The following is a 27,483-nucleotide window of genomic DNA, read 5'->3' as shown; positions in this document are numbered from 1 at the left end:
AGATTTCTGTTAGCTGTTAACTCATATATGCACTGTGTGGTTTTATGGTTTTACTGGTGACACATCATGTATGTAATGTAATCTACCTGCGTAGGTGTTGTGATGACTCATTTATGTTAGCACATTGAACATCTGTCAGATAATAATGTCTTGTCTCCTCATTAAAGGAAAATCAGCTCTGATCTCTTCATTGATTCACTCCATCTCTTACATTCAGCACAGTTTGGACATGAAATGGGTTTATGTCGAAAAATGGTTGCAAATAGTCAAAGTATATAATCTGAGCAGGTTTTCCATCCATCCAGTTGTAAACCTCATCATCCACATTCTACATGAAAAAACCACAGGATGATAAAAGACAAGTTTATCTGTGCTTGACTGAAAGATTGAACAGTATGAAAGGACATCTAAACAGGATTTAAAAACAGCTCATCAGCTGGTCATGTGACACCTTAAACGTTTATACTTCCCGTTGTTTGTTTACTGATTTAATTCTGGTCAATAAAAAAATGCCCATTTCCCTGGTTTGTTCAGAAAGACACTGCTTTGACCTTTGACCTGATGAAACTACTGTTCACCAAAGGAGGATGTATCACGTCATGATGGCTTTCTCCTTGCTCATCACCCAGGACTCGGAGATCAGATGAACTGCTGACACATCTACAGTACGGTGGGATTCTTACTGATCACTTATAATGAAAAGCAGAGGCAGTGGGAATACGCTCATCTCAATGAATGAACAACTGAAGAGAACCTGTGTTTGAGGAGGTGTCACAACCGGTAACTGCAGCCGTCAGATAAATGTAGTTTTTTTCCATACAAACACTTTATTATCCAAGATTACAAATGTGATTAAAAACAAACGAACATATTTTTCCGTCATTCAGACTTTGCATACGTTTGGTATAGTTGAATCTTACGCATGCGGTCACATCTTTCCTCAAGTCATTGCACTGATTTTCAGAGTCACAGTAACAGTAATCGTGTTATTTGACTGGTGAGTAGTTTTATTCTAACGTAATCTGCTGTGTTTGTGAATCTAATGGACAGTTTGATCTGGGTATGTTAACACGTTCACTTCCTTCTCAAAATGTGTTTGGTGAAGTTGATGTTTCATAAAACGTTTTAGTTCACGATGGTTTCAGTGGATGCCTTCTAAGCGGTTGGAATAAATTTACTGTCGTCGTTAATAAAACCATTTTCACTTCTCCACTGATCCAGACTAATTACAGCAATTATTTCCAGGGTTTCTAGTCGATGTAAGAGTTGTGTCTTGGTGGTGCAATTTTCATTGTTTTCTCTTGAATTTAATTCAAAAGAATTAGAAAAAATGGAGCAATAAGAAATTTTTCTTTGCGATAAGTGTTATTATTTCCTCGCAGGATTACTCCAGAAAAACTCTCATTTTCGTGAATGGAGATTTGTGTTTCTGTCCGTTCGATTAGTTGTAATCGGTGCTCTGCTGATCAGCCTGTGTATGTGGCTAGCTAGCAGCTAGCTAGTTACGCAGTAGCAGTTCGGCGTCGGGCAGCTAATGAAACATTGGACCAATGCCTTAGAAAATCATTTTCTCCGCCTCCTTCTAATAATATGAATGTTGTCCATTGATGTCAGTGGACGCTATTCATTAGATTAACCGTAAAACACCGATGTTAGCGTCAGACTGCTTATTATTTGCAGCGGCCACATTTTCCGTTTTTGGCCGCGCTAGCTAACTAGCTAGCCTAGCTCCTGTTAGCCTGTTAGCACGCCTGTGATGGCACAGCCGGGGAGCGACGGGATAAAGAAAGGTAGGCCACACACTGCTGTTGTATTCCTTCTTTTTACACAATTGTTGTTGTAACATATGTTAGTAACGCGTTTATGCGCGTAACTTCACGTCAGTCTTAAAATAAATAACTCGGAGCTGCTTTTTCCAGGTCGTTGGCTTGTTAGCTGTATCCGGAACGGGCTAATGTAGCTCCTCGGCTAGCTACCTCTGAAAAACTAGCATCTCCTGTTTTCACTTCTGAATAGGCTGTAAACGATTCTTTTAAAACCGGTCTTTAGTTCGGAGCTTTGTTGTTCAGAGTACAAATTATCAGATAAAAGCACACATGAGAACAAAGCGGTGTTTCAGTATTAGGTATCTCTCTGTTTTTTTTATCGGATATAAATGTTTGTTTTGGTGTGGCTTCGTCACAGACTGATTAAATGTCTCTTTTTTATTCAGTGTTCAGTTCAGTGAGACAGTCAGACTTTAGACAATTTGACATTAACGGTGTAAACTGATCAGCTTGTCGATGGTTTGGGACAGAGAATGATCCCTAACACTAATAATTCCAATGTACCCATGTTTTATAAAGAGGACATGTTTGTCAGGGCTGTTCTGAATGTTTCAGGTGCAGGTATTACTTTGGTCTTTTTATGCAGATTTGACAGTGTAGCTGTTTTGTATGATTCAGTCTGAATGAATGACGTTGGTGGAGTTTGTCTTAGGAATATTCTTAATTTCAAAAAGTGTTTTTGAGTCATATTGACAGGGAAAAAAAAGCTTTTTGTGCCAGACAGTGAATTTTCAGCTGCCTGTTATTGATTAATATGCAGATATTTTCTTGATCAATAATTCGTTTTGTCCACAAATCGTCAGAAATTTGGAAGAAATGCCTGTTACAGTCCAGAATCTAAAGATCGTCAGAAGCTGGAAAATGCAAATCTGTTATTTTTACTTAGAAAATCTTAGAAAAGATACAGCACCTCCTCTCCTCACACCTCCAACACCCTAACAGGCCTAACTCTCACTTACTCTGCACATCTTTACCTGATCGTCATAATTTTCCCGCAAAACATATTTACAACTTCTTCTACTGTGCTGAAGCTTGAGTGTCGTCCTTCACTTGTAAATCACTTTGGATAAAAGTATCTCACAAATGAATACATGACAACAATGATTATCCAAATAGTTGTCTATTAATTTTCAGTTGATGGACTATGTGGTGCATCTGTAGTCTGTATGTGACTGCACATGAATCAACATTGATGTCGACAACATCAGAGTAAATGGTGTGAAGTTAGCTTGACAGCTAATTTGCAAACATGGTCACGAACTACAAATCACAAAACAAAACATTCCTAGATAAATAAGATAGTTCCAATAAAAATCAGATGGATAAGAAACTGGAGGACATGTTTTTCCTTACACTTTGTTTGTCCCAGTTAAAGTTGATTGAAGTCCAGTCTCCCCTCAGTCCTACTTTCCTCCACATTCATACAGATCCAAAGAATTCAAAACATTCACAGTGGGAACTGAGCAGTGTGACCGCAGAGCTCTGCTGCTGGCCTCCAAGCTGCTCCGCTGGACCAGGTGGGATCAAGGACAGTCTGATGAAAGCTGCTGAGAGACTGGACCTTATTAGCCTGTTAGTCTGCAGATCCAGATTCTTCTCTCTCTGTCAGACTGCTGCCTTCTAAGACATATAGAAAATAAATGGCATGGCAAAATCTAAAGTCTGTGTGTGATGTGCTGATGTGTAATTCAGCTGCAGTGCAAATCTCTGTGGATTACGGAAAGCCTTGGTGGTCCCAGGAGTATGGGACTTGTCTTTGGTTGGTGGTCTGTGTTCAGTGGGACTGGGCCGAGGCTGAGATTGGATCTTTTGATGGACTCTGTGATACGTGATGAGCATGTGCCACTGTTTCCTGTTCTCTGACAAGTAAAACGATTAATCAAGAAAATAACCACCAGATTAATTGATTAGAAAGATAATGATTAGTTGCAAGTGTCAATGGAGATGTGTTTCAACATTTTCCCGCAGCGTCATGTCTACAGAATAATCAGAATGATATGTCTGAGATTTGGCTCTGCCTCAGTGGAGGTTCAGAATAAACCCAGACCAGTTCAGGCAAACTGCAGCTGTGCAGCCAATGAGAGGCTGTGTTTTGTGTGTGTGTGTGCGTGCGCGTGCATGCGCGTGCAGACTGAGCTTCTGATGTTTCATCACCTGCACTTGGTTCACAATGTGGTGATTGGTTCACTTCTCTTCAGTCTGTTGATGCTTAGTGAACAATCCCACTGAAGGGAAAGCTGCTGAAGTTACTCACAAGACACAGAGTCACTTCAGACCTGTCCAGTGTGAATATGTGCTGTTTCTCTTAGTCCTCAGCTGCAGTGCGGTGAACATCAGACTGTAATGTTCACTCTTAATGTTCACCCTTCTTCTTACCACTGGTTTAACGTAACAAACCATGTTATTTATTCATTTAAACTAATTGTACATATTGTTTGGGAAACGCAGGCTCAGCAGCCATCAACAGGCAGGATCCTTCTGTTCACACCCATGTCCATGTTCACACTCACTGCATCTGTACAGTGGAGATTCACTGGTGTCTGTCACCAGTGAATCTCCTCTGGAGCTTTGACAGTTTCATCTGCTGCTGGTTCTCCTAAATCGAAATGAATAAACGTGAAAAACAAAGGTTGTCAAAAAGTAATAATAAACAAAGAAAACAAATAATTTAAAATCTGTTGTGATGTGTTTGTATGGAATCATTTAAAAATAAATAGATGAATAAAATGTCTTTTCGAATTAGCAGTAATTAATTAAACACCAAGTAAAGAGAAGGTGGAAGTTGTACGTCCAAGTATTAGCTGCAGGACGTTTCAGCCTGTGGCCGAGCAGCATTCAGTTTCCTCTGATGGAGATCAGGAGCAGGACTGTTCCCTCTGAGGAAAACTGTCAGACATGGACACTCAGAGTTGCACTGATCACAGCTGAGTCTCCGACAGGATCAATGAAGCATGAATGAATAATGGTTATTCCATTAATGTGGAATAACCATTACTTACAGGCCTAACTTTGACCATTTCAATGATTTTCCAGTTTGATTCGAAGTCTGTGATTTTACGGAACAGGCTCGTGGTAGAAACAGTCTGACCTCAGCTTCTCGTTGTCCTCTGGGATATTTTAGGTCTAATCTGGATCAGGCCTCCGACACCAGTTCATCCTCCTTAAATACATGATATTCACACTGAATAACTGCTCTGCTCTCCCCCAGCCTAAACTCTGCATGGCGACGGACTGGCGGCAGTGGGAGTGAGCAGCCATTCAGCCGAGGCCACCAGTAGCAACATGGCGTCCCGTCAAAGGAATTCGGTCCGCATCTTGTCCAATCGGGAGCGAGGCTCGCAGACCTTTGGCTCGCAGCGGCTCCTGCAGCTGCTGGTGGAGGAGAAAGTCCGCTGGATGAAATGGCAGAGTCAGGTACGGAGAGAGAGCAGGGTCATACACCTGGTTCATCACCTGGTTTTTGCTCATATTTTTGTGTGTAACAGACATATGAATTGTTGCAGTAAAACAGTAAAAAATTAAAAACAGTAAAATGAGTGTTGTCTCCGTATGAAGTGGGTGAAATCCTCTTATGAGCATACGTTAAACTGGACTTTCTGAAACTCTCACAATAAACAGACTGAAAACGCTTGCTATCTTAGCATCATTAAAGCTGCAAACAACATGTCATTGTCTTGTCCTCCAATGTAAGACACCCCCCCCCCCCCCCAGCCCACCCCCCAGCCCACCCCCCAGCCCACCCCCCAGCCCACCCCCCAATCTTAATCTCAGCCAGCAGGCTGTCCTTTCCCTCCAGGGTGGTAGAGAACTCTCAGCACAGTTTTTTCCATCTGATACAGCAAAAGAGCTGAGTATGAATTCTTGTTTGACATGTTCTGCTGTCGTCTTTATTTGGTATGTGGTTTATTTAACTGTCATATAAAGTGTGCAGTTCCATTAGCACACGGAGCTGACTGTGTGGTTTACTTAGGTTTGCTTCGTACTGTCATACTCAGTGTCTTCCAGCCTGGAGGTTCGAGCCATAAAGGGGTCCCACGACAAATCTGAGGGGGTCACAAGATGTTTACAGTGGCTCTTATGAATTACTGGTACTGACATCTCTAAAAATCCACAGTACCAGAAGGACAAATCAGTGTTGGTTGAAGTCCTCACAGCTTGCGTCCAGTCTAAAGAAGTGGGGTCACAGTGTCAGAAAGCTGAAGAACCGTTTGTTTAATCCTGTCAGCACAATATCATAATGATAAATGTATGTTTATTTTCTGAGGAACTAGCTGTATTATTTTATGTTTGTTTGTGCCTCTGACAGAAGGTGGAGCTTCCGGACAGCCCTCGGTCAACGTTCCTGCTGGCATTTAGCCCCGACAGGTGAGAACATCCAGAAATCACTCTGGCTGTGTTTCAGTTTTAAATGCAGCACTGTCAAAACTGAAATCATAAACTTTTGAAGTGAAAGCAAAACAGTTTTTCAGTTCCAGCTGTTTTAGAACCTCATAGCTGGAAGAGCAAACATCTTGTTTTTAATGCTGTGTTGTTTCCACAGTCCGTTTTCCCTGCCCGTTGTGTGTTTGCACAGAGCAGACAGCTGTTTGTGTTATCAGTGGTAATAAATGTCATATTAATACTGTCTTACGTGATAGTCCTGTGAACTCTTTCTGCATCTCACAGGACCCTTATGGCTTCCACACATGTCAACCACAACATTTACATAACGGAGGTGAAGACTGGAAAGTGCCTGCACTCCCTAGTGGGCCACCGTAGAACCCCCTGGTGTGTGACCTTCCACCCCACAATACCCGGCCTGGTGGCCTCTGGGTGCCTTGATGGTGAAGTCCGCATCTGGGACCTACATGTGAGTATTGCCCTCTGATGTAGTATGGCAGGTAGACCCTTTCCTCTGAAGCACTGTACCAAGTTCTGGTTCAAGTCCTCCAGATGTGGAGGCAGAGGGGACCTGCTGGTTTTGTCCTCAGCGCTGTGACGTCCTCTGAGTCAGAGACCAGAGTCTTTCCTCTGCTTCATTACGTTTAAACTGCCTGTTTCTGTCAGAGCAGCTTGATCTCTGAGGTCTGACATGGACTTTTGAACTTATGTAGATGCTTATATGACTATCAGCAGCTGACTTCAGTGATACACAAACAACACAGCTCCTTTCTTCATACTTGTAGATAGAGAGAAGTCACAGTACAGTTTTTCTCATTTACAGGTTTTTCTGTTTGTGCTGTCAAACAACTCAATGAGTCAGTCGAGCCTTATAAACACAGTGTAGACAGGAAGTTGTTACTGAGCCTCTGGGATGTCCCGCGTACTCGTTATGTTATGATCTCTGTTATGATTAGTGCTGTACGATAGTACGATATATATCGTTATACGATAGAAAAATGTACGATACAGTCCTCTATCGCTTTTATCGTAATTTAACGTGTATGGGCTGTAATTGCTCAGATAATGTAACTGCAGCTGTGTTGCCGCTTTCGGCAGCATTTTACGACACGAACACCTTTACAGCTGACTGTTGACCATGCGGGCTGATTGCTCACTGTTTTCCATTTGCATGAGAGCTAGTTATGGATTCCGCTAGTGGTAGCATGGTCGTAGGGATGGAGTGCACAACAAACGTCGAACCGACAGAGGAGGAATTGGTCCCCAAACGAGGGAAAAGGAACTCCGCTGTGTGGTTTTGGTTTGGATATAAAAAGACAGACATCGACCAAAACAAGGTGATATGTAAAATATGCCACCAAGAGGTCGGTACTCGCGACTCGAACACTACTAATCTCTTCTATCATTTGAAGACAAGGCATGCTGAACAGTACACGGAGAGTCAAAAAATGCAGCAAAGCACGAAACCTGAAACTGACGAAAAGAAAAACACGCAAACAAGCATCAAAGTGTCGATGTTTAAAGGTACTGCGTATGACAAGGATTCCCGCAGACACATTGAAATTACAGATGCTATATCTAAATTCATATGTGTCAACATGGTCCCAGTATACACTGTTGAAAAGAAGGGCTTTTTTATTTCTTTGCACTTTATTGCGCTACTTGAAAACTGAATACTGTATCTGAGTGGGTCTGTTACTGTACTTTATTTCTTTGCACTTTATTGCATTACTTGAAAACTGATTACAACATCAGATATTTCTGAATGGTATTTGTTCATTTAATATATTACATTTTAATTTATTTTTTAATTGACCAGTAAAAAAACTAACAAAAAGACTTCATTGTTTCAATCTTTAAAACTGTTTAATAAAAGAAAAGGAAAAAAGATAAGATAAATTTGCATTCTTGTGTGGATATATATAATTTTAAGAAGAAATTCTATATCGGGATATATATCGTTATCGGGATATAAAATTACCTATATCGGGATATAATTTTTTTCCCATATCGCACAGCACTAGTTATGATTAATGACAGCAGCTGTGCTGTGTGATGAACTGGACTGACATTTCTAAATGACTGATGAAAGGTTGTTGTATTCAAGTACAGCTGCAAAGCATTATTTACCACATGTAAATGATTGGATGTGTATTCAGTGTGAGGTGGAGGCAGAGGACGTCAGGACGACAGACCTCCATCCTTTACCTGCTTCTTTTGACTTAAACTGACAGATGATGTTTTTCCTCTTAATGTTTGCTCTGCTGTTGCTCTCGAGATTTTCTGCAGGCTGAATATTACCCATCACTACTGTTTAAGTCACATAGACTTAGTCCTTAGACGCTTCACTTAAAACTGTGAAAAGTGTAAAATACAAAACTGCTTTTGCTGAAAATGAGAGGATTGTAATTTAAGACAATGACCTTCTTCATGTTTTAGATGTGATAACAGGAGTAACAGTGTGTGTTCTTTCCACAGGGTGGGAGTGAGAGTTGGTTCACAGAGAGCAATGTTGCCATTGCTTCCCTGGCCTTCCATCCGACTGCTCAGCTCCTCCTGATCGCCACTAACAACGAGCTCCACTTCTGGGACTGGAGCCAACCCGAGCCTTTTGCCGTGGTGAAGACGGGCAGTGACACGGAGAGAGTCCGGTGGGTTAAACAGAGCAACTGTGATGAATTGCTTCCCATCACGGCAGCCTTAAGGGTTAACTAGTGAGGTTTAGAGAGTAGGGGTAAGCATTTACGGTTCCTGGTTGACCGTAATGCCCCAGTCTTACTCTGCATAAGTGCTCCCATATGAACAGACCACATTTCAAAATAACATAGAATAACATACTAATTAAAATTTAACAACACTGTGTTTTATTTTAGGACGTAAATGTTTGATTCATGCTTCACATCCCATAGATCAGCCGTTGATAATTAAATTGTGTAGACTGATAAACAGTGTGACTCTAAAGTTGACAGTTTCTATTAAAACATCAACAGAGCTTTGTTTTTTTTTTTTCCTTTGTCATTTATTTGTCCACATGTATTGGTTTCAGGTTGGTCAGGTTTGACCCTCTGGGTCACAACCTGCTGACAGCGATAGTGAACCCATCCAATCAGCAGGTAAGAGCTCTGAACTGTGCTTCCACAAACACTTTTGATAGAATTATTGGTTTAACTTATTTTTGCGATGCGTGCTGACTCTGCATCTCAGAGCTGGAAAGTGAATCTTGTCACTTCACTGTGGGGGACAAACTGAGTTACGGTGATTTTGTTTCTACATGACCTCAGACGCACCTTTACACCACTACTGGCACGTCTGTAAATTAGTATCAGCTCTTATATCCTCCCAGCCTGTTTACTGGTTTAACTCCACTTTTCTGTCTTACAGAATGAGGAGGACTCAGAGGTTCCTATGGACAGTGTTGAGATGCCTCACTTCCGTCAGCGCTCTTTCCTGCCCACCCAGCCGGTTCGCCGCACACCCATCCTCCACAACTTCCTCCATATCTTGTCGTCTCGCTCCCCAGGGGCTCAGGTGGGAGGCGAGCAGCCACGCCCTCTTGGTGAAAATGGAAGCAATGTCGGAGAATCTCCCAGCATGCCCCTGGCCCAGTACCCCAGCTCTGAACGTGGGCCTCCTTTCCCTGGCTGCACGCAACACCTGGGCATGGTTTGCCTGTGTAGTCGCTGCTCAGTAAATCGCAACCCTTCCCTGGCCGTCAGTGGTTCCTCTGGGACCCCCTCTGATCCCAGGGTGTCATGTGACGCTCCCCAGCCTCCCCCTGCTTCCAGTTTCTCATCGGCCCGTACGGAGCCTAGACAGCCCACAGAACGACCCTCAGCCTTTACCTCAGTCTACTACAGCGCCGGCACTTCTCTTAATCCCACTGCACCAAGCGGCATCGAGCTGCACTCCACCTCCAGACCAGGACCTGACTGGACTCGCAACCTGCTGAGCATGAGGGAGGGGGGGGTCGGTCCAGGCATGCTGCCTCCCAGAACCTCCTCCTCCTCCTCCATCAGCCTTCTTTCAGTGCTCCGTCAGCAGGATGGCTCCTCTCAGTCCCCTGTCTACACCTCTGCTACTGAAGGACGGGGTTTCCCCCAACAAGGAGAGTCTGGGACCCGAGATGCTGCCAGTACAAGCAGCGGGCACCACCCATTCTGGGACGGCTCTCGCAGCAACACAGCCTCCTTCCGCAATGTCCTGCAGTGCAACCTGAGTCGCTACTTCATGGAGTTTGACCGCATGCAGGACCTGGAGCCGCCTTTAGGGGGTGGCATGGTGGACGGAAGCCAGGACCAGAGCCAAGAGTTGCTGAATAATAACATGGACCCAGACAGACCTGGGCCTTCCTCATCTTCCTCCTCCTCCACCCCTACTATCATCCACTACCAGCCTCCTCTCCCTCCCCCTCCTTCCTCCCACAGCCTGGAGAACAATGTTCCTCCCCCAGCCTCCCGAGGCCATCTGAACCGCTGCCGGGCGTGCCACAACCTACTGACCTTCAATCATGACTCTCAGCGCTGGGAGCGCACCAGCCAGGCCTCCTCCACCTCTGCCTCCACTCTGGAGCCTTCCTCTTCCTCTTCCTCCTCCTCCTCCTTCCCTGCTTCTTCTTCCCCTTGGCAGCCTGAAGAGAGCAGGAGAACACTAGAAGCCCAACCCCAGGAGAGGAGGGCGCCTCCGGATCCCAGCGAGCAGCCACCTCCCCCTGGAGGTGGAGGAGCCGCAACAGTGGCCTTCCCGATAGCCCCGTCCTCTAGCCAGCCTGGAGAGCAGACGGTGGGCTTGGTGTACAACCAGGACACAGCGCAGTGGGAGAGGGTGTATCGACAGGCTGCTGCCGGACGGTCGGCAGAGCCACCGGAGGCCTTAAGCCAAGAAATGCCTGTTGACCCCCCAGATGAGGACTCCCTCAGGAGGTACAGTGTCTCCTTGTCCTCACTTTGATTGTTAGTGAATGAACACTCTACAAACAGTCACAGTAGTGGGTCACAAGTATGATTGAGTATTGAATCAGGCTTTGGGTTAATCCTATTATAAGGCAAGGTTGACATCTGTTTCACAGCCTATCAACCATTAATGGCTGACATTCTGCTGAACATCTGCTTTTAGCCAAAATACTAAATTAAACATTAACATTCATGTTAAGAATTTTATTCAGTAATTGTCATAACATCTGTCCGTCTGTTTCTTTCTTACAGGCGACTGTTGGAATCATCTCTTTTATCGTTGTCCCGTTACGATATGTCAGGATCAAGAGACCACCCCATTTACCCTGATCCAGCCAGGTACACTAACACACTTCATTTACCTGAGCCAGCCAGGTACACTAACACACTTCATTTACCCTGATCCAGCCAGGTACACTAACACACTTCATTTACCCTGATCCAGCCAGGTACACTAACACACTTCATTTACCCTGATCCAGCCAGGTACGCTAACACGCTTCATTTACCCTGATCCAGCCAGGTACGCTAACACACTTCATTTACCTGATCCAGCCAGGTACGCTAACACACTTCATTTACCTGATCCAGCCAGGTACGCTAACACACTTCATTTACCTGAGCCAGCCAGGTACGCTAACACACTTCATTTACCCTGATCCAGCCAGGTACGCTAACATACTTCATTTACCTGAGCCAGCCAGGTACGCTAACATACTTCATTTACCCTGATCCAGCCAGGTACGCTAACATACTTCATTTACCTGAGCCAGCCAGGTACGCTAACACACTTCATTTACCCTGATCCAGCCAGGTACGCTAACACACTTCATTTACCCTGATCCAGCCAGGTACGCTAACATACTTCATTTACCTGAGCCAGCCAGGAATTTGAAGGATGTTTTTTTAAGTCATTGGCCATTTGCAGTTCATGTCATGTTCACAAATCATTTGATTTGGTTCAGGTGAGATTTCTTTTTGTTTTTTTCTCCCAACAAGCAAATAAGCATAAACCATATGGAATGCTTGAGACTAACAACTAAACAGAAGCTGAAGCTTCATTTTGTTCATATTTCTCTGTGCTTACTTTCTTGCTGAATAAAAAATACAGATAAACCTATAGGACCCTGCAGAGTTCGTGTACTGCTGAATGCTGAAATGTTCACAGATGTTGAAGTGAACAGGGCTTCCTGTCTGCTGAGGATTTAATTTTATATACCATTACTCATATGCACATATGCCAACTGGGCTTGTTTCTTTCTGTCATGATTAAAGTTGTTAGAATAGGGGTGTGCGATATGACGATATTAGATCGTGAAGGATTAGAAAGTGTTGACAATCTGCCAGAGGAGAGAGATCGTATTATCGTCTATAGGGCACATTCTATTAATTGCAGCTCTATGCTTGCGCACAGACGCATGAGAAGTTTTTTTCCCTTGGGCAACTAACAGCCCGCTTCACGTGAACATGACCAACCAATCATGGTGAAGTATGAGCAGTGCTCATACTTCACCATTTTTTTTTTTAAACTTGGAGTTGGTCCCCAAAACGAGCTCCACTTCATTCGTATGGACAGTGTTGGGGAGTAACAGAATACATGTAACGGCGTTACGTACTCAGAATACGTAACGCGGAATACGGTTTCTGTCTTGGCCAGCGCATTCCTGTCCCGGCTCTGTTTTGCCGGCTGCGGCTCAAGCTCTCGCTCCTGCTGCTCCTCGTCCGACTCCATTCTGACCGACTGATCAGGCGAATAGCTCGTTTATTTACATTTGTTTTTGTGGAGCTGGGGCTTCTGGGAAACGCATCGGGTTGCCTTCGTTCATTTAGAGAATAAATATAAAGTCGTGAAACAGAGAAGTATCGTCACGTAATCCATTGATTTCAACAATGTAACTGTATTCTGAATACTATCTATTTTAACTGTAACTGTAATGGAATACAGTTACTCAGAATTTGTATTCTGAATACGTAACGCCGTTACATGTATTCCGTTACTCCCCAACACTGCGTAACTGGTTTGGGTTTTCTCCAAACGACAAAGCGCAAACAACTGTCATTTGCAAAGTTTGCACAGAGAAGGTTCGTGCTTCGGATGGCAACACAATGAACCTCTTTAACCACCTGAAGAGGCAGCATCCGAAACAATTAGCTGAGAGCCAAGCAGCGAGGCCAACCACACATCAGTGGTAACAGCTAAAGACATTACACAGAAACAACCAACTATAACACAAGCCTTTGATAAAAGCACGCTGTGTGAGAGAAGGAGCAAACGGTGGAAAGAGGTGACTCTTTTATCTTTAGGGCTAAGTTTTTACATAGAGAATAGTTTGGTTCTAAATTAACTTCACTTTAAAAATGAACTGTGATAAAATCGTGATCGTGATTTTACCATTAAAAAATTGTGATGTGATATTTTTGCCATATCGCCCACCCCTATGTTAGAAGAAGATTTTTGTGGTGGCCATTTTCTGCAGAGCCTGAATCAGTGGTGCGATGAAGGCTTGTGCCTTGTCATTGTATAAACTGCACAGTCAGCAGGCACAGTGGCTGGAAAAGCTCCCTCTGTTTTACAAGTTAATACATCCTTGTAATTGCTTTGTTAAGTGATTTTCAAACTGAGCTGTGGGACTTCTCTTTGACGTCTCAGCCAAGTTTCTGCTAAATGAACGCCAACTGCACAGGTTCTGCAGTGCACACACTTCTCCGAACAGTGGATTAGAGAGGGACTTCCTGTGCCAGGGGTCATTGAATTTATAGGCACGTGATGCTTCCCCATGTAAAAACTCACTGGTTCTGAGGTTAGGGAGGAAGCTAGAGATCAGACAGTTTTAGGTTTTTCCTTTTATGGGGAGATTTGAAACTGAAACTGTTTCTGATGTCAGTCATATGCTGTCAGATTTCTGAATAACCCTGTCACACCTTTTACACCTACTTTTTAAGTTTGCTGTTAAAAGAATGAACCTGAGGTTCTCTTCTCCACTGAACAGGCTTTCTCCTGCTGCTTACTACGCCCAGAGAATGATCCAGTATCTCTCCAGACGGGACAGCATTCGCCAGCGCTCACTTCGTTACCAACAGAATCGCCTGCGGGCCATGTCATCTTCATCAGACAGCCCTGCCAGCAACCCGTCCAGCTCCATGGACAACAGTGATGTGGACTTTGAGGAGCTGGAGTAGGTTTCATCCTGCATTCTCTAACATTGGTCAAACCTGATTTTCGTACGTTACTCAGTGCGTACAGAGCCTCATCAGAGCGGCTGTGGACACTGTCTGAGTCAAAAGGAGAAAAAAAAAACTGTTTTCTTAGCACAAAACTCAGCAGAGCTGGTGTTATTCTGTTATTCTGTCTAAACTGACGTCACACTCATAAAGTTTTACAGAACAGGTCCAGACCTTTGCACTTTGAATGAAACCTTTATTTATACAGGCAAACTCACTGAGAGCTGGTGTCTTTGTCAGGTGTGTCCTATGGACAGTGATATACACAACACAACACTGTCATCGAGAGTTTAAAATAAAACACAGGCAATAAAGAGACAAATAAGAGACAGCAAAGGCAAACATGACTTAGAATCAGTAAAATGATGATAAAGCAGAGTGTGTGTATGAGAACACTGAGTCTTCAGTTACCTGTGCGGTGGAGTCAGTACTGCTGTACTGTTACATGTTTTTAGTTCTGTCTGTCGAGTTTGTTGTTGTGACACGTCCTGTGTGTGAAAGCAGTGTTGATAGTCTTGTTCGTCCGTGTAGCCTTACCGTTTTCTTTCTTCCAGTGATAATGGAGACAGGGCGAGGCACAGGACTCCACGCAATGCTAGGATGTCTGCACCCTCACTGGGCCGCTTTGTGCCACGGTGAGTCAACTGTAAGCTGTTTCCTCCGTGCAGAACTGTCTGCAGAGCCTGTTCTCAGCTTTTAACTCAGCTCAGAAGATGTCGTGGACAAGCAAGTTTTGATGCTCTGTGGTTTCAGTTTTCATGGTTGAGCGTGCAGAATTTAAATTCAGAAATCATTTATAGTTTTATATTTTGTCTGTTTGCTCTTCTGCAGGCGTTTCCTCCTCCCTGAGTACCTGCCCTATGCTGGAATCTTCCATGAGAGAGGGCAGCCCGGCCTGGCCACACACTCCTCTGTCAACAGAGTACTCGCTGGTAAACGCACACAGTTTGCACCATGGTATTAGAAACTCACCACGAGCTACCAGACAAATCCTGATGAGATTTGGTTCATATGGTTCAGTTTCTCTGCTTTACCACCCAAACTGGGATTCTCAGCCCTGAAGTCAAGCTGACTGTTAAAAGACCTAATCAGTGACCAGCTGACCAGCTGTTCACCTTTCTGTTTCTCATTTCTCCTTTGGTTGAATATGCCAAGTGTTTAAAACTGACAGAACCTGTCTTTTCTCAGGGGCATCAATTGGGGACGGTCAGTCTGCCGTCGCAAGCAACATCGCAAACACCACCTACCGTCTGCAGTGGTGGGACTTCACCAAATTTGACCTGCCTGAGATCAGCAATGGTACAACAACCCGGACCCTGCGCTTTTCAGAATGTCGCCCTGCATCAACCAGCTGCTAATCTTTTAAGGACTGTATATGTCTGCGTCCATAAATGCGTTTAGTAGACATTTAGTGTCATATGATGATTTAAATCAGTGGTTCAAAAGCCGAGGAGCCACCAGAGAATTAAAGGGATAGCATTTTTCATTCATTTAGACAAAATTTAGTTTGTTTGGGGTTTTTTTTTTTGTTTTTCTTTCTACAACGGGAAATCCTGGATATATCACTTCATCAGGCCTCTGAAATCTTTTACATGAAAAAACTCTTTGGTTGAACTGTTATAACTCCCCATGATGGGGCACCCTCGTGGCCTCAGCGTCAAAGTGCACACCATAAACTGTAATGTCCCCAGCACAGGAACCTCCCTCCTTCCCTTCATTTCCCATCATCTCTCTACTGTCTACATGATGATAAGGACATAAAATGTCCCAAAAAAAGTCCTTCTAATGTTGAATGATTAGACATTCTTTCATTTTAATGTGTCAGAAACGATGGAGCTAAATGCTGCTTCAGAGGTTTACTGAAGACCAGAATCTGGAGGCAATGCTGAAGAGAGATGTGATTTTGTTTATTTTTCTCCTGTCCAGCCTCAGTCAATGTTCTGGTGCCAAACTGTAAGATCTACAACGACGCAAGCTGCGACATCTCTGCAGACGGCCAGCTGCTGGCTGTCTTCATTCCCAGCAGTCAGCGGGGTTTTCCAGACGAGGGCATCCTGGCCATCTATTCTCTGGCTCCACACAACCTGGGAGAGATGCTGTACACCAAGAGATTCGGTATGGTATCCCTCTCAAGTGAAGCTTCTATCTCCAAAATCTGTAAATATGCTATTATGTTTGACACAGGGACCTCCAAAGACTTTGTAGATTGTGTCAGTTTGGATTTTGCATTTTGAACTTTTATTACCCTAGTTACGCAGAGATTGCTAAATCCAGGGGGACAATAAAAAAATCCAAGTTGTATAAATTTATTTTTCATGTCATGTTTTTTCTTTTGTAATTTCTTAACAATCTGTTATTATCATTTCTTTCTCATTTGTAATGAACGGGCTTGGTATTTTCCTTCAACAGGTCCTAATGCCATCTCTGTCAGCCTGTCTCCCATGGGCTGCTACGTGATGGTGGGCCTGGCCTCTCGCAGGATCCTGCTGCATCCCACAACCGACCATATGGTGGCGCAAGTCTTCCGCCTGCAACAGCCACACGGAGGAGAGACTTCTATCAGGGTGAGACAGTACACGCACTCTTCAACCAGGTCCAGGTTGTTACTTTACTCTTACTGCTCTGTCAGTTACCAACCACTGGTTCTGACAGCTCTGCTAATTCTGCTACTAGTGTGTATCTGCTCTGTGCAACACAAACGCGAAACATTCATCTTCACTTTCTTGAACATTTTGCTTCATTTCTTGTAGTTTATTTTTTTATCGAATGCATTTCACAACAGTACATTTGAATTCATTCTTCGAAAGTAACCAGTAACTAATGAAAATGCATGTTGTGTGTATATTTAGAGTGTTGGTCACCGAAAGACGGACGCCTTGAGCTGGGAAAGGAGCTGCAATTTTCACTATTTTCTGACATTTTATTGACAAGGGAGTTACATTGATTACATAAAAAGTAATTAAAATTGAAGTGATAATGAAAATCATTTTACTCTGAACATTTCAGCATTTAAACAAATTACATTCAAAAGCAACATTTAGTTTTTAGTGTCTATCTTTTCTTTGAATTCTGAGACCATCGCTGCTCCTGCAGGGAAAAATCTGAACGGACTCCAGTTTTACTTCTCCACACATCCACTTTATCAACTGCTGCTGTGTGTCCATGCAGATACAGTTGTTGAACACGTGTGTGTGTGTGTGTGTGTGTGTGTTGTCAGTTTGTGTTGAACCTGCTGCTGTGTTTCAGATGGTGTTCAATGTGGTTTACCCCATGGCTCCAGACCAGAGGCGCCATGTCAGTATCAACTCGGCTCGCTGGCTTCCGGACCCTGGGATGGGTCTGGCTTATGGAACCAACAAGGGAGACCTGGTCATCTGCCGGCCCGTGTGAGTCTCCAGCACGTTCAAAACAGAAGCTCATTGATAGTTTATGTTTTTAAAGTTCTGTTTACGGACAGACCTGTTACATCTGTTCCTCTGCTACCTCAGAGCAGGATTGAGATTTATTCATCAAGTTTCAATATCAGCAAGAAGAAGGAAGATTCCCGGGAAGAGAGAGACAAAGTACAGATTATAATGATGTGAGACAAATATGTCTGAGACAAAATTATGAAACTGTGAAACGCCATGATCATCCCGTCTGCACAGCCGACACAGTGACAGTAACACAGTGTAGTGCTGCACGATTAATCTAATCGCAATCGCGATGTCACGCTGTGCGATTACATAACCGCATAAAAGGCTGCGATTAAATGTAAACCAATGTGGAGTAATTGACGGCACATCCACACGCTGTGGGCAGCCGCAGGTATGGTCACGTGACTACCCGGCTTTCAGCAAACAGCAGTAACGCTGGACGCTGAGGAGGAACACGAGGGACAAGCAGAGTTGGTGGCGAAAAAAAATGCTACTTCTGTTGTATGACGATACTTTGGATTCAGGTATGACGACCGTGAACAGCAAGACGTGCTGTGTAAAACCTGCAAAGCTAAAGTCACTACATCCCGAGGTAATACGACCAATCTGTATAAACATTTGAGACAACACAGAGAAAAATTCAACGAGTGCATGCAAATAAAAGCCCAACCAAGTAACGTGAAAGATAAAACTGAAAACTGCCTGAAAGAACCACAAAGAACAATCACGGATACATTTTGAAAATATCTTTATTTTCAAACTTTTATTTATTTCTTTATATTACGTTATTTGGAACAAACAGTGTAATCTTCAGGTTTTGTATTTTTTTGTGTGTCATGTATGTTTTGAGTTGAGAAATACACAAACTATCATTATTCTGTGTTGTCCTTGATATTCAAGCAAGTGGACTCATGAAACCATTTATTTATAATATCGTAATCGCAATATTGTCCCCAATAATCGCAATCGCACGTTTTCATCAAATCGTGCAGCACTAACACAGTGTTTGTCTGCTCTCTTCTCCTTTCCATCATAAGACGTGTATGATGATGTTAAAGATTGTAGCTCTTGTTTAAAATGTCACGTTGCGGCACAGAGTGGAGTCAGGTCAGAACAGTCGGAAGTTTAAACAGTTGGTAAATTTCTTTTATTCACAATTCTGAAAGTAGCAACAAAAATGTGTCACCTGAGAATGAATTGAAGTGTTTGATAAATAACGACCCTGCTCTCCTGCTTCTCTCTGATCAAGAATCTAATCTGATCTTTAATCACTTGGGGTTCTTCCTTTCCTGAACTGACTTCCACACTAACTTGAAGAACAGGTGCTGGACTTGGGGCTGTCTTCAGCCGTCCTTTCCTTGGTTTTCCCTCCGAGCTGCAGAGAGCTTCCCTTCCACCCCCTCCACAGTGAGGAGTTAACTGATGTGATTATCCTAATGGTCAATCTGAACAGGAAGACCATTAATTGGAGAAGCTCAATTAGCGTGTTTAATGAGGTCATGGTCTGTGTGATTCCACGAAGAAATCCCTCCTCTGCTTTTAAGACTTCCTGAATGGAAGTGAATTAACGAGTGGTGTGTGTGTGTGTGTGTGTGTGTGTGTGTGTCTGTGTGTGTGTAGGTTCTATCGCAGTGATGGTGAGAGCACCGGAGAGTCGGGCAGTGAACCTTTATTCTCTGTCAACAACAGTGGAACCAGCCGGACCCGTGGTTCTGACAGACCTGGGTGAGAGCCTTCAGCCTTCTCCCTTAAACTTCCTGCTTGTGTCACATAAGTAGGGACCAGATTTTCATTTTCAAGCAATGGCTGTGGCCAAAAATATCCCAGTAAATGGTTTTACCATAATAATCATGAAACCTGAGTCCTACTGTAGAAGCTTAAAATCTCCACAGTGATCAACATGGGCTGAACCGAGAGGTTGATCCTTTCAGGTCATCTCTGTTTCTCTGAGCTCATTCATGTTTTCATTCATGTTTCATTCATGGTCTGATTGAGGGGTAACAGTTGTGAAAGAAGAAGCCAAAAACCCAACTCCGTGTCGATCACTTGTACTGACTTTACCACGTTTCAGACCTCAGACCTTCATCAGGTAAAACCTGTGAACTGATTTTTAATTCCCAGCTGATTTTTTTGGTCTTTGACAGCCAGTGTCTGATGTGGTTCAGCTCCCTCTGCAGTGGAAGAACGCTGTAGTGTTTCCTGCTGGGTCTTTATAGTTAAAAGTTTGAACATTAGAAAATAACAGCAATGGACGTAGTCGCAGTTGTATCAGGCTCTTTGAAGCCACCCATCTGCACACCTTCTCCACATCTCTGACAGCACAGACAGAGGTGAAGCTGACCTGTGAGGAGGAACGTGTGTGTGCACGTATGGAGTATGCGTGTGTGCGCTCGCGTGTGTGTGTGCATGTGTGTGCGCGTGTGTGTGCTCACGTGTTTGGTAAAATATTGAGATTATTACTTTAATTTGTTCTTTACAAACTCACAAATTGTTTTTTTGTCTTGTATTTTCAGGCCAAATCGCTCTGGCTGGAGACTGGACAGAGACATGGGATTGATAAACGCGATTGGTCTTCAACCCCGACATCCCGCCCCTTCAGTGACATCACAAGGAACTCAGACGCCAATCATCCAGCTTCAGAATGCCGAGACACAAACAGAGAGGGACCTATCAGAGCCCAGCGCCTCCCAGCCTCCTCTGAGTACTGACATACCTCCTCATCTCCACTGTACCAGCTCCATTCAGATTCTGCACTGAGGTTACATTAGTTCTGAGCTCAGTCACAAGCCTCCACTGCTGCAGACTGTTAAACCATCATCTTATCGACCTCCCTGCTAATAACACGCACATTTTTCTCTGAATTCAGCAACTGAATACTGAATTTAAACTAAAGTAGGTGATAAATAAGCAAAGGCATCAGTCCCAGTTGATACTTTGGCCTTGCAGCCTGCCATCATGTAGCACAGTATTAACTGTGTTACCTGTAACAACTTCGTCAGATCTGCAACTCAAACCATTTTCTGAGTCCTATTACTGATGCAACTAACGAGAAAACATGAATAAAAACAATACTCCTGAGGAGGTAGAGGAGATGAAAGGCCTGACCTGTGTGTGATAACGTCAGATCTGAAACTTATTTTTTCCTCTGCCTTTGGCCATCTACACAAAATCTGTCCGTAGGAAAAATGAGCAGAGCAGCAAAGGCTGTGACTTCCTGGTTCAACCCACACTGAAGTGAAATTCAAACACACAGATTTGGTCATTGTGTTGGTTTATTTTACCAGAGTCCATGCGATACAATGAAGGAGACAGACGTGTGCCATGAGGCGACAGCAGGTGTGTTTATCTGCTGACTGTGGTGGTGGCAAAGAGGAAGAATCACATAGCTGCATTTAGTTGATGAGTCAGTTAAAAGATTTGCAGCTTGTCTTTGATTCTTTGAGGGTTCACTGAATATGTTTGAGGTTTGGACAGGCAAATGTTTTTCAGTCATTGTAATTGCAGTTTTACCAGCATCTCTAAATGTGTTCCATGTGATGTAAACACTTGAGACATTTGCTTGTTTTTTGTTTAGCGATGTACGGTCTGGATGTAATGGAAGAGTTTTGAGGAGTCACTAAGACACAGTGTGGACATGAACCCAGGATCTAACCCTGGTGCACTTGTTTTTAGTGTTTAAAGACACAAGTTTTTTTTTTTAAAGGATCACTCACTGAATTTCTCTTCAGCTCCTTCCTCCTTCTCTCCTCAGATGTCCCTCCCGAGACTCCATCCACAAGTGGAGCAGCTCATGGGCAGCTGGAGGTGTCTCAGAGTGGCAGAGCTCAGGACAGTGTCCAGGGTGAAGCTTCAGCAGAGGCCAACACGTCCACAGCTACTGGTACTGCTCCTGCACAGCCTCACTGCTGACACTGGTCCAACACTGTGCTCCTGGCAACATCTGTTGAATTTGAACACCAGGTCTTTATTTGTAAAGTTCCCCTCCTCTTTAAAATACTCCAGTGTTGGACCTGATGGTAAAATAGCTTTGGTTTGCCTCTCATGTCCTTTGTCTTGATTTTATGTTTCTTTCTTTTATTACTTCAGTCTGTGGAAGTGAATCCTACAGACAGAGGCCTCTTCAGCCACAGTGTAGGGAAATGTTATATATCTGGGTGTCATCTGGATTAGGCCGTGCCATACGGCTGAGTGATGCCCGACTTGTCAGCTCCTGCTGAAAGATAGATAGATAGATAGATAACTTTATTAACCCCAGAGGGAAATTAGTTTGTCCCAGCAGCACACATACACAACAAACACAGTACAGTTATAAATAGAGAGCTTATTCTAAGTAAATTATTCTAGTAAAATTCAGTGCACAGTTCTGGAGGCTACATGTGTATTATACAGTCTGATGGCCTCAGGTAGAAAGGACTTGCTGTAGCGCTCCTTAGAACATCTGGGCTGCAGCAGTCTGTTACTGTGGGAGCTCCTCAGACTGTCCAAGATGCTGTAAAAAGGGGGTGAGAGACATTGTCCAAAATTGCTCTGATCTTTCCAAGCATTCTGTCTCTCATCACCACCTCTAATGGAGCCAGGCTGGTGCCAACAACTGACCACTGGCCACTACCGACTGGTAGAACATGTGGAGCATTTTATTGCAGACGTTGAAGGACCTGAGCCTTCTAAGGAAATAAAGTCGACTCAGGCCTTTTTTTTTTTATAGAGCACCTCGGTGTTTGTGGACCACTCCAGCTTGTAGTCCAAATTGTACATAAAATAAACAGCGCTGAGTACAAAGAATGTGTTGAAACGTTGTTAGTGAACCCATTTTCATGTGTCAGGGATTGTTGTCATGTAGACAGGTCAAGTTACTGAGATGTGTTTTTCCCCAAAATCATCTGGTTCTATTTCCATTATCACACTGATCGATAAGAGTGGAGTGATAATGTAAAGAAAAGTGGTGAATGTGACAGATTGTCTTGAACTGTTCAGACATGTTGTTAAATGACAGGTGTGTTGCTGTGACGTGTGTAACATGACTTCTGCAACCGTTAAATCTGATGTAACCTCTGTTGCTGCTCTCGTTGGTCCAGGAGAGTCTCCAGAGTTCGGTACAGGTGAAGACGCTCTGGCACGAATTCGCCGGCTGATCGCAGAGGGCGGTATGACAGCTGTAGTCCAGCGGGAGCAGAGCACCACCATGGCCTCCATGGGCGGCTTCGGGAACAACATCATCGTCAGCCATCGCATCCACCGCGGCTCCCAGACGGGCACCGGGGCCTCCAGGCCTGCAGCTGACCCCACCATGACGGCCCCTTCCTCCTCCTCAGGTCCCCTCCTCATCACCCAGACACAGCCGTACCCCCCTCCCCAGGCTTCTAACCCATCTGAACAGCTGGCTCCCGCGTGGAGCCCCCAGCCCTCTCTGGCCGTGGACATGGACGACGTGTTCGATGGAGGACGAATGGACGACGACTCCTTGCCAGGTCCCTCCTCTTCCTCTTTGCTGCTGTCTTCCCCCTCCTCCTCCTCCTCCTCTTCTCACAGCCCCCTCCCCGACGGCAGTGGCGGCGGCGGCGGCCCCAACAGTTACCCTGGCGACCCGTACAGCAGGTAGTTCTCCCATTGGCCAATAGAAGCAGAGCGTTGGCAGACGGGTTTCGTAAAGGGCGCTCCTCAAAGCCTTATCTCACAAAGAAATGGGTGCTGCTTCGACTCTGCACAGGGTCTCCCGCCTGGAAAAGAAGGGACACAAGAACCACACCTCACCCCGAAACCTAGAGTGGCATTGGCGTGCACATCCTCTGCACTTAAAAACTGGACTGAAGCTGAACCGTGATCATTCCTCGTCAGAAAGGGCATCTACTTGAACGGAGGCCAGTTAGCGCTGAGCTCCTCTCCGCTCATTTCTCTTTAAGTATCAGCATGATGGAAGATCAGAGTGCTGGGTCGGGGGTCGGGGGTCAGGGGTGGGGGGTATCTCTTTCTCACACACATTTACTCCAGCGTGCTGCATTCGGTGCCATGTGATGTTGAATTTGATGTGAAATAGTGCGTGATTGAAGTGTTCAAAAGTGAATTCAGCACTACTTTATTTTGAAGCCTGTTTTTGTACCGTGTGTAATTATGATGTTTGAAAAGAAGTTATCATGTTGAGGCCGCGTGGGCCCCGGGCCGGACTCCTTATATGGCAGCCTGCGGCTCATGGGGGATGTTACTGTGTCCCACCATGTGGAGAATCAATCATAGATGACTGAATGGACAACTGGGACTGGACGAACTGAATCTACTGCATGTCTTTTCAATAATGCTGCAGTTCATCAAACAGATGCATTGATTTGTTTTCAAAAGGCTGAAGAGGAGAAGAACCATTTCCTGTTGGGGGCGGACGAGGGGGGGGTCATCATGACCTGCTCAAACTCCCCTCACCCCTCTAAAACATCCACCAACCCAGTTGCACTATGGTGTGTTTGGTGCCAAGAGAGGCCTGTGTGTGTGTGTGTGTGTGTGTGTGTGTCTGTTTGGAGCTGGCAGTAAAGAAATACAGGATATGATGTCATCAGTCTCCAAAACCAGCGTGTTTTTTTTGTTGTTTTTTTTTTTTTCAGAAATTTAGTTTGTCTTAAAACAAAACTAAATATTTTAGCTAGAGTGCTGCTACACACTCTGCTACACACTCTGCTACACACTGCAGTTTTCTCCAGCAGCCGCTGGTTTCCAATCTTTTCTTTACAGTATGAGAACAGACTTGAAACTTGCTTTAGTTGAATGAGGTGTTACAGTGAACATGTCCTGAGTTTATTAAACGTCTTTTTAATTCATGTCAGCATCATCAGCGTTATTGTTACCATGACTACATGAATCCCATGAGATGATGGAAGTTTGACGAACACTGACTTGACATGTAGGATGAGGCTCTAACCCACAGTGTGTTAGTGTGTGTGTTAGTTTGTGTGTTGACCTGATGATCACCAGGTTCATACATAGCTGGCCTTGGAGACTGCAAGACTCGTATCTGCTGACGATGCCAGGTCCAAACAGAGCTTCATGTTCTGAGTGTGGTCCTGTCAGAACGTGTGTGTGTGTGTGTTGCAGCTGTGTGAGGAGTGTGTGTGAGTGTGTAGTATTGTGTTTTAGTGGGGAAAGGCCAGAGACACGTCATCTGATCACTCTTTTCCACGACGGGAACTTAACCCCCGTTTACCTGGAGCTTCACAGAAGCTGAACCTGTAGAAACCTGTGAACCGGTTCTCGGTTCTGCTGCTGTGTTTTCCAAGCAAGAATATGTGGGATATTTGTGACGAGCATCATCGTTTTGTTCAGGTTTGTTAGTGAGTGATGATTTCTGCACATCAGTGTGTGAACGTTGACAAGCCCCACCCACAGCAGCGGGAGTCCGGCTGAAGTGAGTCACTGTGACACTGACTCCAGATCAGCTCTCCAGAGCCAGCCGAGTCCCTCAGGACAGGTTCTGCTGCTCAGCTCTGTCCTGAGTTAGTCCAGTCACGTCACATTTTCATCCCACAAACATTTGCTCTTCTTTTGAAGCCTGAAACAGACAAAGTCAAGTTTCCTGTTTCCTGTCTTTATTTTAGTGTTTTACTATCACACTACCAGACCAGACACTGTAAAACGTGTGACTCCCCATGCACTGTTTATAGTTTCTGATCACTCTGATCAGTATATTTATAGAACCGGAGTCACGGTGTTGCTTCCAGACCTAAACGCACTCTCTTCTTAGGGATTTCTTTCCCCCCGTGGAGCTGAAAACCTTGTTCCTGTGTTTTCAGGCAGATCAGCTCCACAACAGCAGCTGCTACGAGAGACTGAAACCTTCCATTTTACCAGTTCAGCTAAGGTCACTTTGTGAAAGACAACTACAGACGCCTCTCTGACGTCTCTGCTGTGCAGCCCAAAAACACCTTGGGCTCATGGGAAATGGTGTCTGATAAAGGCCACTAAACACACAAAGACTACACAACAACATTGTGTTTCAGAAAACTACCGTCATCTTTTCGAAATATGTGAAGAAAGGCTCTGTTCCAGTTTTTAGTTTCAAAGGAGGTTTTCCTGCCTCTGGGACAGAACCTGGGCTTTCTGCTTTCAGGTCTCTGTCACTTGCGTTAGAAATGAGACGTCAGGTCTCAGAGCTGAAGTGTGGAGTGATGGTGAAGAGACTGTGTGTTTGAGGGCCGCCATGCTGCTGCCTGGAAACAGTTTTCAGCTCCTGGAGATGATGAATTAATTCAGCTTTAACCCCCCCCCCACACTGAACAAATCTACACTGCAGTGTGTCCTGTGTTACTGACTGTACTGCTGGTCCAGGTCCAGCTGCTGCAGGTTTTCCCCCATAAAGTACCTGCACTGGACTCCTGAGGAGGATCCAGGTTGTTAAGTTCCTGTAATGGAAAAGACCTGTCAAACTAAACCCCACCTATACCACCCTTTTCCCCTGACCCCACCCGCCTCCCCTCTCCCTTCCAGCTCCTGCAGAAGAAACTTGAATTTTTTTGATCAAGCGCTACTTTTCCTTTTACTTTTTTTTATTGTTATTCCACATGTGCTTAGCCATCCACACACAAAGCTGCATAGAGGTTCATGTACTGATAGTATTTAAGTTGTGTATGTGTGCTTTGGGGTTTAGGGGTGGGGAGGGGTGGTAACGGACCTATGAAAATGAAGATTACGAGAGGGGAGAGCCCTGATTGGAGCTTTGCAGAGACACTGTGTGATTCGAGACAGAGCTGTTTACGTTTTCTTTTTATTTAACCTTTATTTCCTGCAGGTTAGTCCGGGTGAGATCAGGGGTCTCGTTTCCAGGGCTACCTGTCGAGGACAGCAGCTGCATGTAAGACAGAGAAACACAAACACAGCAGGTGACAAAGAACTAACTGGTCTGAATGCTCCTCCTGGCTTTACTTGATCAATGAACATTTTAAAAACAAGTTGTTTGGGTGATTTTGTGTCTGTGTATGTGCGTGTGTGTGTGTGGGGGGTCACTGTTTTTCCAACAAGGCAGCAGGTAACAGGTATGGCTGTGTCACCTGAGCCCTGCTCTGTGGGACTGAGCGCGTGCAGCACACCTGATGTGATTAAAGAGCTTTGACAGTTTCTCTGTGACCTGATGGAGCTCAAATTATTCAGTGTGGAAACATCAGCTGGTGAAATATTCGTATGGACTCTCTCCTCAGATCTTTTATCTCCTGTTAATCTCAGCGTTTCTTAGTGAACAGTGATGTAAAAACACACTCAGGTAGTCGTTTAGATTAAAAGCTAATAAATAATTTATCGGGCAAATCCGGAGTTTTAGTTCTTTGATTGTTCACTTATTTAATTCGAAAAGGATTTGATGAGGAATTAAAACTCACTCATTCACTCCCCTAACCCTAATAACAGACACTGTCACAGACTCACCATAGCTACACAAAGTTGGTTTGTGTGTGTGTAAAATGTGACACTCATCATGGACTCGAGTGTTTCTCCTAAATTCACAGACATGAAACAGCCACAGTCCAGGTAACAGCTGCAGGATCCATACCTGGGCAGCAGAGGGGGACATTTTCTCACCTTTAGCTCTAAAAACCCATCTTGCTTTTCCCATAATGCACCTGGATCGTGTCTTTGATTGTGCCGTGTTCACATCATGTTGGGAAGGGAAGGTAAAAATGCCCGCTATCGCTCAGTCAACAACAGAACAGACACACAAAC

The 27,483-nt window shown here is 44.4% G+C and overlaps 1 protein-coding gene across 1 annotated transcript; it reads left to right on the top strand.

Moving 5' to 3' along the window:
• Positions 1–1,511: 1,511 nt before the first annotated feature.
• Positions 1,512–27,166, top strand: ambra1b (autophagy/beclin-1 regulator 1b). Its single transcript, XM_041037646.1, has 19 exons — positions 1,512–1,790; positions 5,035–5,240; positions 6,133–6,191; positions 6,492–6,675; positions 8,685–8,857; positions 9,253–9,319; positions 9,588–11,125; positions 11,408–11,494; positions 14,146–14,331; positions 14,932–15,012; positions 15,209–15,309; positions 15,566–15,676; positions 16,304–16,492; positions 16,787–16,941; positions 17,624–17,763; positions 19,414–19,518; positions 20,307–20,494; positions 21,545–21,673; positions 22,869–27,166. Exons 2-19 carry the CDS (start codon positions 5,109–5,111, stop codon positions 23,390–23,392), a joined length of 4,149 nt encoding a protein of 1,382 aa, XP_040893580.1. The 5' UTR covers positions 1,512–1,790; positions 5,035–5,108; the 3' UTR covers positions 23,393–27,166.
• The last annotated feature ends 317 nt before the right edge of the window (positions 27,167–27,483 follow it).

Source organism: Toxotes jaculatrix, chromosome 5 (assembly GCF_017976425.1).
Source record: "Toxotes jaculatrix isolate fToxJac2 chromosome 5, fToxJac2.pri, whole genome shotgun sequence".
In the NCBI taxonomy this organism is placed as follows: Eukaryota; Metazoa; Chordata; class Actinopteri; family Toxotidae; genus Toxotes; species Toxotes jaculatrix.
This window is presented reverse-complemented; position numbering and strand designations above follow the sequence as displayed.

Coding starts and splice junctions, on each gene's coding strand:
- ambra1b (XM_041037646.1), top strand. CDS start 5,109: ATGGCGTCCCGTCAAAGGAATTCGGTCCGCATCTTGTCCAATCGGGAG. Junction 11,495..14,145: donor ATTTACCCTGATCCAGCCAG/GTACACTAACAC, acceptor TCCACTGAACAG/GCTTTCTCCTGCTGCTTACT. Junction 15,013..15,208: donor CTGGGCCGCTTTGTGCCACG/GTGAGTCAACTG, acceptor GCTCTTCTGCAG/GCGTTTCCTCCTCCCTGAGT.